This window comes from Gossypium hirsutum, chromosome D03 (genome assembly GCF_007990345.1).
Source record: "Gossypium hirsutum isolate 1008001.06 chromosome D03, Gossypium_hirsutum_v2.1, whole genome shotgun sequence".
Classification (NCBI taxonomy): domain Eukaryota; kingdom Viridiplantae; phylum Streptophyta; class Magnoliopsida; order Malvales; family Malvaceae; genus Gossypium; species Gossypium hirsutum.
The window spans coordinates 41,753,148-41,767,502 of NC_053439.1; the positions used below are offsets into that span (position 1 = coordinate 41,753,148).

The following is a 14,355-nucleotide window of genomic DNA, read 5'->3' on the forward strand; positions in this document are numbered from 1 at the left end:
TTAATCCCCATCCAAAACCCCAAATGCTGAAACTTTTAAAATTTAAACAAAACTCTAACTCTCAACAAACCCCACACAAAAGAAATAGAATCCACAATTCGCCCCAAACGCGAACGCCGAAGGCACCTAACCACCAAACTAAGTCAACTTATCTGACAACCAAACACATTCAAAAATCTAAAAATTTGAGACATTACATTATATTAATTATTAATATCTATTATAGATGTTCAACTATAAATTTATTCTTTTTCGGGTTTTAGGTTGGATTTATCTCAAACTCAGGCTAGATTGATTTTGGACTTGAATTCTTACAGAGTTGGACTTTCTCGAGCTCGAATTCTATCGGGCTCCCAACCATCTCTTCATTCAGGTATTCCTTTTCAGACTTAGAGGTGAGTCAAGTATTAATTTAGTGAAAGAAAAAAGGAAAAAAAATCAATTTAGCCTTTAATGTTTACAAATTTGTCACTTCGGCTTTAATTTTTTTTTTAATTATTTTAGCCCTCAACCTTTAAGCTTTAGTCAAACCATTTTGTTACTAAAATTTTATTAGCACTAACATGACAATTTACGTGGCAGTCTAAGTATACTTTATTGCTGACATAGATCATTTTTATTTTTTTATGAACATTTTTTAAATTTATTGAATCTTTAATTACTTTTTGAGATTTTATGAAGTACACAACCACACAAGTTGTCATATTAGTTCCATTAAAATTTTCACGATCCAATCAACTTTTTCATGTAAAAGAGATAAATTATTAAGGGTTAAATTTATAATTATAAAAAAATTAAGGTAGTTTTTAGAAAGTCACATAGTAATTGAATTTAGGTGCAAGCAATTACTCAAGGATGACATGTTTAAGTAACTATTGTAATTGGTGGATCCCATTGAATTGAGTGTAATTGAAGCACCTCAATAACACTTTCCAATTCATAAGGTGTGAGAATTGAAGTAATTATGCAGGTAATTATACCCAAATTCAATTTTTAAAAATTATTATAAAAGTTATAAAAATTATATTATAAGTATAAAAATATATGGGTGTTAGGGATGATTATGACAAAAAATTTCTTATATTATAAATTCTAAAAAGTTATATTATAAAAATAATTTGTATATTTTATAAAGTTATAACAAAAAAATTATTTAAATCCCAAAAAATTCTAAAATTATGGTAAAAAAATGTTATTTATTATAAAAATGTTATAATATATTTATTTATAAAAATTTATGGTGAAATTTAGACATAACTTATTTATATATCCATTCTATATATTATAAAAATAATATGCTTATGTATAAAAAAATATTATAGTTTTTTATCATAAATTATTTATAAAAAATAACTTTATGAAGTTATGATAAACATAATTATATTATTTAGAAGAATTGTTATAAAAGTTTTTGATAATTCATCAAACATTTTCTTATAAAGATTATATATTTTAAATTTTATATATTTACTTATTATAAAAAAATGATATAACCTAGGATAAATCTTCTCCAAATTAAGTTTATATAAGTTTTTTATAATTAAAGCTACAGATTATTTAGATTTTGAACTCAAAAATTATAAGGTCGATGCTATCGTGAAGTATGATACCATTTGAGAGAATAGTGTCAAACACAAGCACCATAGACAACTTTCGAACTCTTTAATTTGAGATATTTAAGTTTTGAAATGTGGTTGAGTAGACATTTGTTGTTCTAAAATAATATTTCTTATATTAACATAACCTTAGTATAGCATAATAAAGTTGAATCGTATTAGCAAGTTGCATATTTGATAGCTTAAAATTATAAGTAGAATTGAGTTGATCCATACTTCAGAGTACATAGGAGAAGGAAATTTTAATAATTTTAATGATGCAATTCAAATTCAAATGATGATAAACTCTGTTAAGGACCAATAGATGACAATAAGGAGTATATGTTAAATATTTAAAAAAAAAGGGGATAACCCAGTACCTCGTATTATCAACTACTTTTTTAGACTAACATAATAGATATGATGATTTGATTTTAATTTTTGGTACTTGTTTAGAAATCATTTTTATTATACTAATATTTTTTATAATAATTAATAATTTTAAAATTATAAATTATGTACTTGTAATTATAATTTGTACTACCAAATATGATTAAATTACGATATAATTAAATACGTCTGGAAAATTACAATTATTTGTAATTTTAAAAGTATAATTTAGTAATTAGGTGTTGTCTAAATATAGCCTTAAGTTTTAAGTGATATCAGTTCCATATTTGAATTTGGGTCTTGGCCCAAATAGTGGATATCTGGGAATTAGAAAATTTTGATGGATGGAATCCAAAATCTAAAGCTAAGTTTAAGATCGAATAGAAGGGACGAAGAGGCATGGCAGACACTGAAGTGAGCTCCGTTGTGTCTGATTTCATCGGCTTCTTAAACGCTTCTCCTACTGCTTTCCACGCAGTTGGTAATCCTTTTCTTCTCCATTTTCTGTTTGGTGGAAGTTTAACTTATTCAAGTCCGTTCAATCTAAGTAATTTACAATTATATTCTTTGTGTATTCATTTTTCACTTGGGTTTTATTGAATCTTTTTGCTGTGTTTTTATTTATTTATTTATTCACAGATGACGCCAAGACACGTTTGCAAAAGGTTGGGTATGAACAAGTAGTAGAGAGAGAGGATTGGAAATTAGAAGCCGGGAAAAGATACTTCTTGACCAGGAATCATTCAACCATTGTTGCTTTTGCTATTGGTAAAAAGTATGGTTTTTTGCTTTCTTAAGAAACAAATATTAGGACTTGTTTGTTTATTTTTGTAGTTTTATTTGTTTGGCAAGAAAATTTCAGGTAAAAATGGAAGTAAATTTACTCTCTTTTATTTTTGCTAATATGGACTTGAGAAGAACTGTGGTCTGACTAGGGATTGGGGGTTTTTGTTGTTGTCAATTACTATATAAAAAGATTGAAAGTTTATGTCTTTATTGTGATTAGATGATGTTTTAGTTAGTTTATCCACTAATATTTTGTATGCTTAGATATGTTGCTGGAAATGGATTCCATATAGTCAGTGCGCATACTGATAGCCCTTGTCTAAAATTGAAGCCTGTTTCCGAGGTAAAAAAATGTTTACCCAATAATTTATGATTGAAGAAAAAATGACTTGTGGGAATGATTAGGTAAAAAAAGCCGGTTATCTGGAGGTTGGTGTGCAAATGTATTGAGGTGGTTTGTTGCATACATGGTTTGATCGCGACTAGACAGTTGCAGGAAGGGTGATGATAAGAGAGGAGAAGGGTGGTTCTGTTTCCTATTCACATCGGCTAGTTAGAATTGAAGAGCCTATAATGTGTGTCCCTACCCTGGCAATTCACTTAGACAGGTAGGCTTCCTAGATGAATTCCCAAAGTGCTATATGCTTGTGATTGTTGTAAATAACTGCTTTGTGGGATTTAATTCACTTTACTCTTTGAGGAGTTTGATTTCTTACTATCTCTGTTAGTATTGTTGATAGAAATTACTTTGTTATTGCATGTCTTGTGAGTAGGGGTGTTAATGATGGATTCAAGGTCAACGCACAAAGTCATCTTTTACCGTGTTTTATTGCATGCTATATTTCTGATTTTAGTTATTCATCATTTCCATATCCTAACTTCGTTTATTATTGTGGACCTGTGTCAACCATACTACAACAGTTTAAAACTTTATTCCAGTGAAATAGGTAAAGGCCTTTTACGTCTGCATTTGGTGTTTCGATAGTTGCTTCTTTGTTATCTGCTGCTTCGTGACTAGAAACTAATAATATAAAATATCATATGACTATATTGCACATTTAAGGTCTGTTTGATTGACGGAATTGATTTTCTGGAAAATCATTTCTAACTTTTCCAGCGTTTGATTGGCGGAAAACATTTTCCATTTGGAAAATAAACTCCAAAACAAGAGAAAATGGGTTACATTTTAGGGAAAATGTCTTACCCTTTCAATTTCCGTAAGACATTTTCCATGCTCTCCTCTCTATCGCCTCATTCATTCCTTCCTTCATTTCCGGTAGAAAAATGCTTCTGTTTATCGATTTTTCAGTAACTTGTTTTTTTAATTATTCAATACTTATTTTTTTAACACAATTACAAATAATTTATTTGATATTAGTTTTTTTCAATTTATAGCGATTAATATTGTAGCTTAATAATTGAGTATTATTATAAATAAATCATTGCAATATATGTAAAAATAATTTAAAATATAAAAATTTATTAATATATATTAATATATGTAAAAATAACTTTTTCGAAAAATATTTTCAAAAAATCTGCCAAGCAGCAGAAAATATTTTACATAGATTCAATCAAACACCAAAAAATATTTTTCAGTAAATCATTTTACAAAAAAGTAAAATATTTTTTAAAAATTATTTTACGGAAAATATTTTACCGGCAATCAAACAGATTAGTGATCCATTTATATTGTTACAGGAACCAAAGCCACTTCAGGAATGCCAGTGTTGAACGATATATTGATAAATGAATCATACGATTCACATCTAACAAATTATTTCTTCAGCTTTGGCAGTTCATGATATTTCTCTTTTCAGTTATAGATTACGTAGTTTAATTTCAAGCTTGTTTAAATGAGTTCATTTTCACGACTGACTAGAACATCATTTTTTCTGCATTTCTGCTGGACTAATAATTGCTTTTCTTTGTTCTCTTTTCAATCTGTTCAACCGCTTTTCACAGGTGGAGCTCAATAAAGAGTTTGCTGAAAATGGTTTGGTTGAAAAGACGACAAACAAATCAAGACATCATGCATTCCTGTTACAGGTTTGATAATAATAATAAATTTATTACTTTTTTTGTATCTAGATGATTGCAAATAAGCTCGGATGTCAACCAGATCAAATATGTGATTTTGAGTTGCAAGCATGTGATACCCAACCAAGTGTAGTAGCCGGTGCTGCAAAGGAATTTATCTTTTCCGGAAGGCTTGACAATCGGTTTTTTTACCAAACTAACCTAAAAATAAATTATATTTGTAAAAATAACTCAAGTTCAAAAATAATCAGCAAAAAAATCTAAAATAAACAGTACTCACTCTTTTTTTGCACCAATGATTGGCTAGTCATTGTGTCAGATTTAAAAAATTATTTTTTTGGGTTCTGGCCTGTCAATGGCCGGAACCAATGTATTTTTAAAAAAAATTTGTATAATACTGATATACGAAAAAAAAAAAAAAATTTTGGGTGCCGGACCCAACAGTAAAAAAATTTTACTTTTTTTTCATTTCAGAGTCAGATATAAATATACGGAAAAAATTTAAAAAAAAATTTTGGTTGGTGGCCTGTTAATGGCCGGCACCTAGTACAATTTAAAAAAATTTCTTTTTTTTTGTGTCAAAGTCAGATATAAATATACGAAAAAAATTTAAAAAAAAAAGTTTTTTTTGGGTGTTGCCTGTCAATGGCCGGCACCCAGTACAAATTTTAAAAAAAAATTCTTTTTTTTTGTGTCAGAGTCAGATATAAATATACGAAAAAAATTAAAAAAAATTTTTTTGGGTGCAGGCCTGTCAATGGCCGGCACCCAGTACAAATTTAAAAATATTTTTTTTCGTGTCAGAGTCAGATATAAATATACGAAAAAAATTTTAAAAAAATTTTTTTGGGGTGTTGGCCTGTCAATGGCCGGCACCCAGTACAAATTTAAAAAAAAAACTAAATTTTTCGTGTCAGAGTCAGATATAAATATACGAAAAGATTTTTTAAAAAAAAAATTTTTGGTGCTGGCCTGTCAATGGCTGGCACCCAATACAAATTTTAAAAAAAATTTCTTTTTTTTTTGTATCATAGTCAGATATAAATATATGAAAAAAATTTAAAAAAAAATTTTGGGTGCTGGCCTATCAATGGTCAGCACCCAGTACAAATTAAAAAAAAATTCTTTTTTTTTCGTGTTAGAGTCAGATATAAATATACGAAAAAAATTTAAAAAAAATTTTTTTTTGGTGCTGGCTTGTCAATGGCCGGCACCCAGTACAAATTTAAAAAAAAAATTCTTTTTTTTTTCCTGTCAGAGTCAAATATAAATATATGAAAAAAATTTAAAAAAATTTTTTTGGGTGCTGGCCTGTCAATGGCCGGCACCCAGTACAAATTAGATTTTTTTTTCGTGTCAGAGTCAGATATAAATATACGAAAAAATTAAATTTTTTTTTAAATTTGTACTGGCGGCCATTGACAGGCCAGCACCCAAACAAAAATTTTTTAAAATTTTTTTCGTATAATTATATCTGACTCTGAAACGAAAAAAGAAAGAATATTTTTTTTTAAATTGTACTGGGTGCCTGCCATTGACAGGCCAGCACCCAAAAATTTTTTTTTTATTTTTTTCCTATATTTATATTTGACTCTGACACGAAAAAAAAAAGTAAATTTTTTTTTTACTGTTGGGTGTCGGCCATTGACAGGCCTGCACCCAAAAATTTTTTTTTCCTTTTTTTTTCTTTTTCGTATATAGTATTATACAATTTTTTTAAAAAAAATACATGGATTCCGGCCATTGACAGGCCAGAACCCAAAAAAATAATTTTTTTAAATCTGACACAATGATTAGCTAATTATTGGTGCAAAAAAAGAGTGGGTACTGTTCATTTTAGGTTATTTTGGTGATTGTTTTTTAACTTGAGTTAGTTTTGCAAATATAATTTATTTTTGGGTTAGTTTGGTAAAACAGCCCTTGACAATCTTTGCATGTTGTTGCTCTCTGAAGGTATGAATAGCTTTTTGCTGATCTTTCCCTGTAAGCAAAATTATAGGTTTATGTTTGAGTTTATTGACTCTTGTAATATGTAGATGTGGTTTTCTGTTCTTTGTTCCAAATGGGGAATATTTGGAACCGTGCTATATTAAACCTGATGATGGTATGCATATTGTTTGCTTCATTCCTTTGTCATGATGTAATTTCGTTACAGGCATTAATTGATGCTACATCCTCCGACAGCGACCTTGAAAATGAGAGTGGTGTTAGAATGGTGGCATTGTTTGATCATGAGGAGGTTGGATCTAATTCAGCACAAGGAGCGGATCTCCTGCAATGGAATATTTGGAACCGTGCTATATTAAACCTGATAATGGTATGCATATTTTTTGCTTCATCCCTTTGTCATGATGTAATTTCATTACAGGCATTAATTGATGCTACATCCTCCGACAGCGACCCTGAAAATGAGAGTGGTGTTAGAATGGTGGCATTGTTTGATCATGAGGAGGTTGGATCTAATTCAGCACAAGGAGCGGGATCTCCTGCAATGTTAGATGCTCTATCACGAATAACTTATTCTTTCACCTCTGATTCTAAGGTGTTTACGGATCCTCCACCTGTACTTTCTATATCCACTTTTATTCAGTTACCTTTTCTGATTCCTATTAGGTGAAAGATAAGGTGAAAATTTAGTCATGTGAACTGGAGTAACATTCATCATTCCATACCAGATTTTCCAGTTTGAGAGCAATTAGCACATATCTGAGCATATAGATTGACATTGCTTCTTTCAGATGCTAACAAAAGCTATCCAGAGAAGTTTCCTTGTTTCAGCTGACATGGCACATGCCCTTCACCCAAATTACATGGTATGTTGTTGGCTAACAAATCATAACTATTTCCAGATAAGTTATTTTCTTGCATTGCGGTAATATGGTGTTATGTACATGACAAACATGGGGAAAGCCATCAACCTAAGTTGCACGGGGGTCTCGTTATCAAACACAATGCAAACCAATGATATGCGACCAATGCAGTCACATCTTTCATATTTCGGGAAATAGCTGTGAAGCATAACCTTCCTATCCAGGTCAGTTCCATCCTTATCTTAACCATAGTGGCTATGAATTATTTGATGTACTAACTTTAATGAAAAAGAAAACTTTATTTCATGTGATTTTTAACTTAAAAGAGCTTTTGATCTCTTTGGCCAAAATAAAAAATTAAAAGAACAACAAAGAGCATTTGATCCCTTGGAACTGAATCAGTAATGACCATCATACTTCTTTAAATAAAACTGAGTGTAATGGGAGGTGAGCTTTTGCTGAAAATAATAAATTTATTCAGTCCTCAAAATCTATGTTTCTCGGACTTAGCTGTGAGTGCCAGACACAGGTATGAGTCCGATACAGCTATGTTCATCTCCCCTACCCAAAGATTTCTATGTATTTGAAGGGTCCTTAGAGTCTCCATCACCATACCCGTGTTTGGATATGCATTGGATGTGGGTACCCAGTACATGGAAAAATGAAGAGTTGAAGCATCATCACTGAAATTTTTACTGGTGATTCAAGGGAGAAATGTTCTGGCATCATGCTCTATCTGAAGACTGTAGGGAGGAAATGCTTCCGTTATAACAAGTGGTTTAATGCATGAACTGATTTTTGGTTTAGCTGGTGTATGTTTCTAGATCTACAATGCATGAACTGTAGGGAGGAAATTCTATACATGCAGGATTTTGTGGTGCGGAACGATATGCCTTGTGGTTCAACCATTGGTCCTATCTTAGCTGGTGGTGTGGGCATCCGTACAGTAGATATCGGTGCTCCGCAATTATCAATGCATGGCATACGAGAAATGTGTGCTGTTGATGATGTGAAGCATTCAAATGAGCATTTCAAGGCATTTTTCCACGAATTCTCTCAGCTTGATACCAAGATCTCTGTTGACACTTAGATCCTCTTATCTTCGATGGGAAGGTACAATAAACCAAAAATAACTTCCAAATGGCTTGCTCAAAAATGGACTGCAAACATGTGACGCATCGTCTCAGTTTTTGGTTTAGTTGGTGTATGTTTCTAGATCTACAATTTGTATGGTGGCTTGGTAAAGTGTTATTTCAATGGCATCAGCTTCTGGTACCATTCGAATCTGCTGCTGGTGGATGCTCATGAAGGCAGGCATGCAATAGACCTGACCTTCGTGTAGCATCCATTATCATATATTTTATATTTTCAATGTTTAAAGTATTGTAATTTTATTTTTAGTATCTTGTCGTGTTAGAGTTATTTTTCTTATATTGATGTCTCCACCGACGCAACCATACTTTTACAACAAAAAATCAGCCTAATTCTGTAAAGCCCATCTCTCTGTATAGACACACACACATCGCAATTTAATATGATATTACAGGGTTGCATTTTCTGAAATCCACAAAAACAAAGGAACCCGTAAAAATACGGCAATCCATGGCTATATTTGAAGACCTCGGAATTTTTCTTTAACTCTTCTTTTAATGGAGAACCATTTCAGCACACTGAAAATCTTAGTCCATCTCCTCTGTGCTTGAACAGCGACAGTACGCCGCAAAAGGAAACCGTCAACCGCAGTTTGTAGATCCGCTTGTGATTCCAAACCAAGGCTCTGGGGTTGAAGATCACTATCGAAATACCGAAGGTGATCTTCATCACAGAAAGTCTGAGTAATATCTGTGTCACAGATCAGGGAATTAGTGACTTGGCCAGGATAACTCAATGCTTGCTCATATCCATGCAGCGCATAATCGTCTAAGCCGCTCAAACCCCCAACTGAATAGATGGTTGAAATGATATCTGGAGAAGAAGCACTTGGTTGTGCATAATCAAATCCACGTATCTCTTGAGAAGCCAAATACTTGGTACCATTAGAAATCTCCCTCTTGACTGAGCTTGTCAGTGAGGCTTCATCATCGAATGAAACAACTTCTTCCCAGTGTTGCAATGCAGAAATTACCAAGTTTTGGGCTTCAATCTGATGGTGGAGCAGATAATCAGAAGCTGCTAATGATAAAAGTAAAGTAAATAAATAAAAATAGATAGACAAAATCAGATAAGAGTAAGTGTACCTTCTCAGTTTCAGACAGCTTATCAATTGTATTATATTGGCATTCCGAAAGTAGACCCATCACTTGTCCAACAATGTTGAAGACCACACCAGATTTCTGTTGAGAACCAGGAGGGCAGTACAAGTGCATCCTCTTATCAAGCACACATGTTCGAGCATGCTCCACCGTGACTTCCCACATCTTGGCAGACATACCTGTGCCAAGGATCTGCATAACCAAATATTCATGCTATTAGTATTTTAACATCGTCAAAATCCTAAATGTCGATGAATAGTCAACATGAAACCTGGCTAAACAGGAAACCTTCCATAAAAATTCTAAGCAGCATGCTAAAAGAAAGAGCAGTCGAGTCTTACATGGCGCAACCTTGGAGGATCTATGAAGAGCATGGTCAAGAAATCCTTTACACAGTTGATATTTTCCCGACTCAAGCGCTTATGGAAAGCCCCATCTTTGCCAATTTTCTCTAATCTCCACACTTCATCAGAAAGAGATGGAGGATGGTGCTTCTTGTATACTGCAACCAGAAACTGAAAGTTGAAAAAGAGTTCTTTCTATCTTCTATCTCCTTCTCATAATGGCTTAAAAACAACCATGTCAATGCATATACAAATTCAGAAGCCGAAACGAAAGAAAAAGACAGCAATGTAACTTTTATTTTTCTTGTTGTGATTGGAATCCTGAAGAGTATTTTGATATTTGCAATTTAATAATAGATTAAAAGTGGAGAAAGAAGGAAAACGATATTAGAATTTGTTCAACAGCTTGATATCATCAATAATAGACAACTACAGAACACTACTCAAAGTGACAAGCATCTGATTTCGTAGCCAGAAAATTTCTATTTCGTGTGCTATATAATATAGGTACTAATAAAAAAGTACTTACATTCACCACGATGATCCCTGACAATGAAGGATTCCGTCTTTGCTTCTCTTACTCTAGTTCCATCGGAGCCATCAACAACTCTGGCACCAAGTCTGAATCGACGGCTTCTTGTCCAGCTTGAATTATCCGAGAACGAAATTTCACCCACTAATCCAATTCCCCTGGTAAGAGTTAGAAATGCGTCTCCGGCAAGAAGAGGTTTCTTTCCTTCTCTCTCTCTTACAATGTTATTCTTAAACTCTTCAAGTGTCCAATTGTCCCCCTCATCACCATCAAAATCTCCCTCAAGAACCACAACCTCTACTTTGGCAGAAGACTCAGGGCCAGAGGAAACTATTTGTCCAGTAAGAGAATCGACTATGGCCACCTTAATGACAGAACATTCTTCTGCTTCAATTCGAGTTCCAGTGAACACGGGAAGAGAGAGATTATTTAAGAATTGGAGTTGTAAGATTCTTGATGTAGAATTTACATCCTTCCCTCCATTCCTTTAAAAAAAGAGCAGAATCGCGTGGTTAGTATACTATGAAGCTAACCCAACTTTCTGTAGAATTTTTTTCCCTTCTTTTAATTGAATTTGTACCTTTTCATATTGTTCAAATGCTTTCTAAAAGCCACTTCAACTTCCTCTTTGACCTAAGGAACATAACATAGTTAATGTACATATGATAAAGAACTACCAAAATATATGGGAGCTTGCCACCGATGGATAAGAATACAAGTTTTTGCTCGCTTTTCCCAGAATAACTTTGAAATTAGATGTCAGACACAATAGCATCGGCATTAGAAAAAGACAATGAAAAACACAACAATATTAGGCAGCATGTCCATCCAGTGAAGCAAAATAGCATTGATATAACATTCACAGAAAGGTTGAGTGAAGATGCCAAGAGAATGTGTTGAACTGAAAAGCATACAAGACATATCTGTATGACAGACATAGAATCGAGTATCAAGAGTTTCAATTATTTTAGAAAGGCCAACTGTCTGTTTTCTATGACAAATTCAGTTTACACCTTCAGTTTTGTTTTATCATGCTTCCTATCTGATCTCAAAGCTTAAGTGAAATAACTAGAGAAAAAGACAGCTAAGTCGAGGAAATATGTTCCCAAGACACATGAAGACAACCAATTTTGTTGCTAAACACAAAGGTGTATATGGTCCAACAAATCTTAATGGGGTTAATGGCTAAGCTATGATCATCAGACTGAAAACATACTTTCAATAATATAGTTAAACCTCCAAACTAAAACTAATTGACACGAAGTGGAGATGTAAGGATCAATGAGATTCTCCATTCTCAACTTCTCCTTATAAAGTGTCCATCTATTTCAATATGTTTGGCTCTATCACGTTGAACTGGATTGTGGGTGATACTAATAGCCAACTTGTTGTCACAATACAACCTCATTGACTCATTCCATTTAACCTTAAGATCATCCAAGATGATCTTTATCCACAAGAGTTCACAAATGCGTTGGGTCATAACCCTAAACTCTGCCCCTGCACTTGATCTTGCCACCACTGTCTGTTCTTTTATTCTTCCATGTCACTAAGTTCCCAAAAGGTAGAGTACAATACCTGGTAGGCGATATACTATCAGTGACATCCAACATTTATATATAGGCCCCTTTGGTGTGCTCCCTTAAGGACTGAAAACTTTGGCTTAATTCCCCATTGTTGGGTAATAAGTTTAGGCCTTCCAATTATAAGGAAAGCCTTAAGGAAAAAACTGCAACATGCAAATGTCAGCGCTGTATGTGTAACCGTATCCAAAATTTTTTACTCCCGTGTCCAAGCAGCGTGGACTATAATAACTGCTAAACTAAACCTCATTAAGCATAGGACACGGTAATTTATGATTTCAACTCTTGAGAAAGGCAAGCTCACTAATACTCTCTTTTACCATGTAAATAAAAATCTACACCTATTATATGCAGGAAAATGATAAATAATGTAGGAGCACTTTTGAAATAACATGATTAAAGAAAGAAACATACCACCCTACGAATTAATGGCTCCAAAACTGGCTCCAGCAAATGCTGGACTGATTGCAACTTCATCACCTCCTGAACCACACTACCATCGTTTACAAACAGATTAGCAACCAGAAGAAACACTATAAAAATAATGCATAATATTAGATGGATTATATTACCAATTCATCACAACACATGGATAGGTGTAAGTGAGGTTCAACCAAATGCCTAATTCAGTTATTTTAATTGGTTACAATATCAGCCAACAACTTTACTAAGAAATAAACTCAGTACAAATATTCACTCATTTAAACTTAAATATACCTAACAAGAAAACCCCAAATTATGCATCAATAAGGGAAAAAAGAAGAATGAAATTAAGGTAAGAAAGGAAAGGCGTGTACTTTCTCAATGTAGGAACCCTTCTCCGTTTATCCTGATCAGGAGTAAAGGCTTCTGAGGGTCGACCCTTAGTACTATCTTCTTGGGGTCTCTTATGAGACATTGTTAAAACTATTAACTCCAACAATGAAAACACCCCCAGAAGCTAAGCTGTTTGGATGGTGATGAGGTTCATTCACAAACACTAAAGAACCCAACATGCGGCACTTCAATTGAAAAGGAAACCAGCAGGAGGAGATACTATTTATTTATTCATTCATCAGTAAATGATAATCAAAGAGTAAATCCAAAAGTGGAAAAAAAGAAGAAGCAAGAGTTAAAACCCTTTTTCCCATCCCACTTTCCTACCCATTGTCTGAATTTGGCTGTGTCTGGGATGCTTCTTCACCCTGAATCTCTTTCATGATCCTGTATTGGCCCTTTCTCTCTCTCTCTCTCTCTCTCGTCTGAGTTTAACACTTTAACTGCTTGGGTAGGTGGTTGTGTTTCTGTGTTGTGTGTTTATATGTAACCAAAGGATATCCGTCTGAATGTGGGACCCCACTGACCCCGTTTTGGAACTAAACAAATCTATAAACATGATGTGCTGTCCTTTCTCTTTTTACTAGGGAATTATTGGAAGAAAGGAAATTTGATTTTCCTAAATTATCTATTAAATTTTAAATTAGCCTCGAGACTTAAAAAATTATTTTCTTTTTCTATTAGCTTGTTTAACATAATTGATTTTAATTTGTTTATTTATTCTTCCTATTTCATATATAGGTTAAATAGGCAATATATGTGGTTTTTTAATTGATTAAATAGGTCGTTTTTTTAAGATTTAGGAAAATAGGTCAATTTTGAAGACTGTTTGTGAAAGCGCGCCTAGCAAGACACGTTTACACACACTCTCCTCAGCCATCAATTTTTTTTATGATTTTTTAGGGTTAAGGTTGGTATTAAGGTTAGATTTTTTTGTTTAAGAATTAGGGTTTTTATTGGGTTTAAGGTTTTGAGAGTGAAACTGTGAAAGTTTATAGGTAGATTTGAAAGATTGGGGATACAAAAACGTATCTCAAAACACATACACTTCATATGTCATGTCAGGATAGGACCATTACCTAAGAAATTCATCTTATATAAGTCAGCTTTCAGGGTGACAATGCTTGATACAATCACGGGTTGAAGTCTAAGTGGAGGTCCTAGTCAACGGTCGTTATGCGGTCACAGGTTTGAGTATAACTGGGGG

The 14,355-nt window shown here is 33.1% G+C and overlaps 1 protein-coding gene and 1 pseudogene across 3 annotated transcripts; one reads left to right on the forward strand and one right to left on the reverse strand.

Annotated features, from left to right (window-relative positions):
* Positions 1-2,279: 2,279 nt before the first annotated feature.
* On the forward strand, positions 2,280-9,021 carry LOC107949703 (probable aspartyl aminopeptidase; annotated as a pseudogene).
* Positions 9,022-9,105: 84 nt separating this feature from the next.
* Positions 9,106-13,614, reverse strand: LOC107949701 (calmodulin-binding protein 60 A). 3 transcript variants are annotated; one of them, XM_016884434.1, is made up of 7 exons: positions 13,476-13,614; positions 12,747-12,825; positions 11,330-11,382; positions 10,747-11,234; positions 10,215-10,375; positions 9,859-10,065; positions 9,106-9,764 (listed from the first exon to the last, which is right to left on the reverse strand). In XM_016884434.1, the coding sequence occupies exons 1-7, from the start codon at positions 13,529-13,531 to the stop codon at positions 9,228-9,230; spliced, it is 1,581 nt and encodes a 526-aa protein (XP_016739923.1). In that variant the 5' UTR covers positions 13,532-13,614; the 3' UTR covers positions 9,106-9,227. The 3 variants fall into 3 exon arrangements, with proteins under 3 accessions (XP_016739923.1, XP_016739922.1, XP_040946065.1); XM_016884433.2 differs by having other exon boundaries at positions 13,130-13,606; XM_041090131.1 differs by having other exon boundaries at positions 9,106-9,790; positions 13,130-13,606.
* Positions 13,615-14,355: the final 741 nt, after the last annotated feature.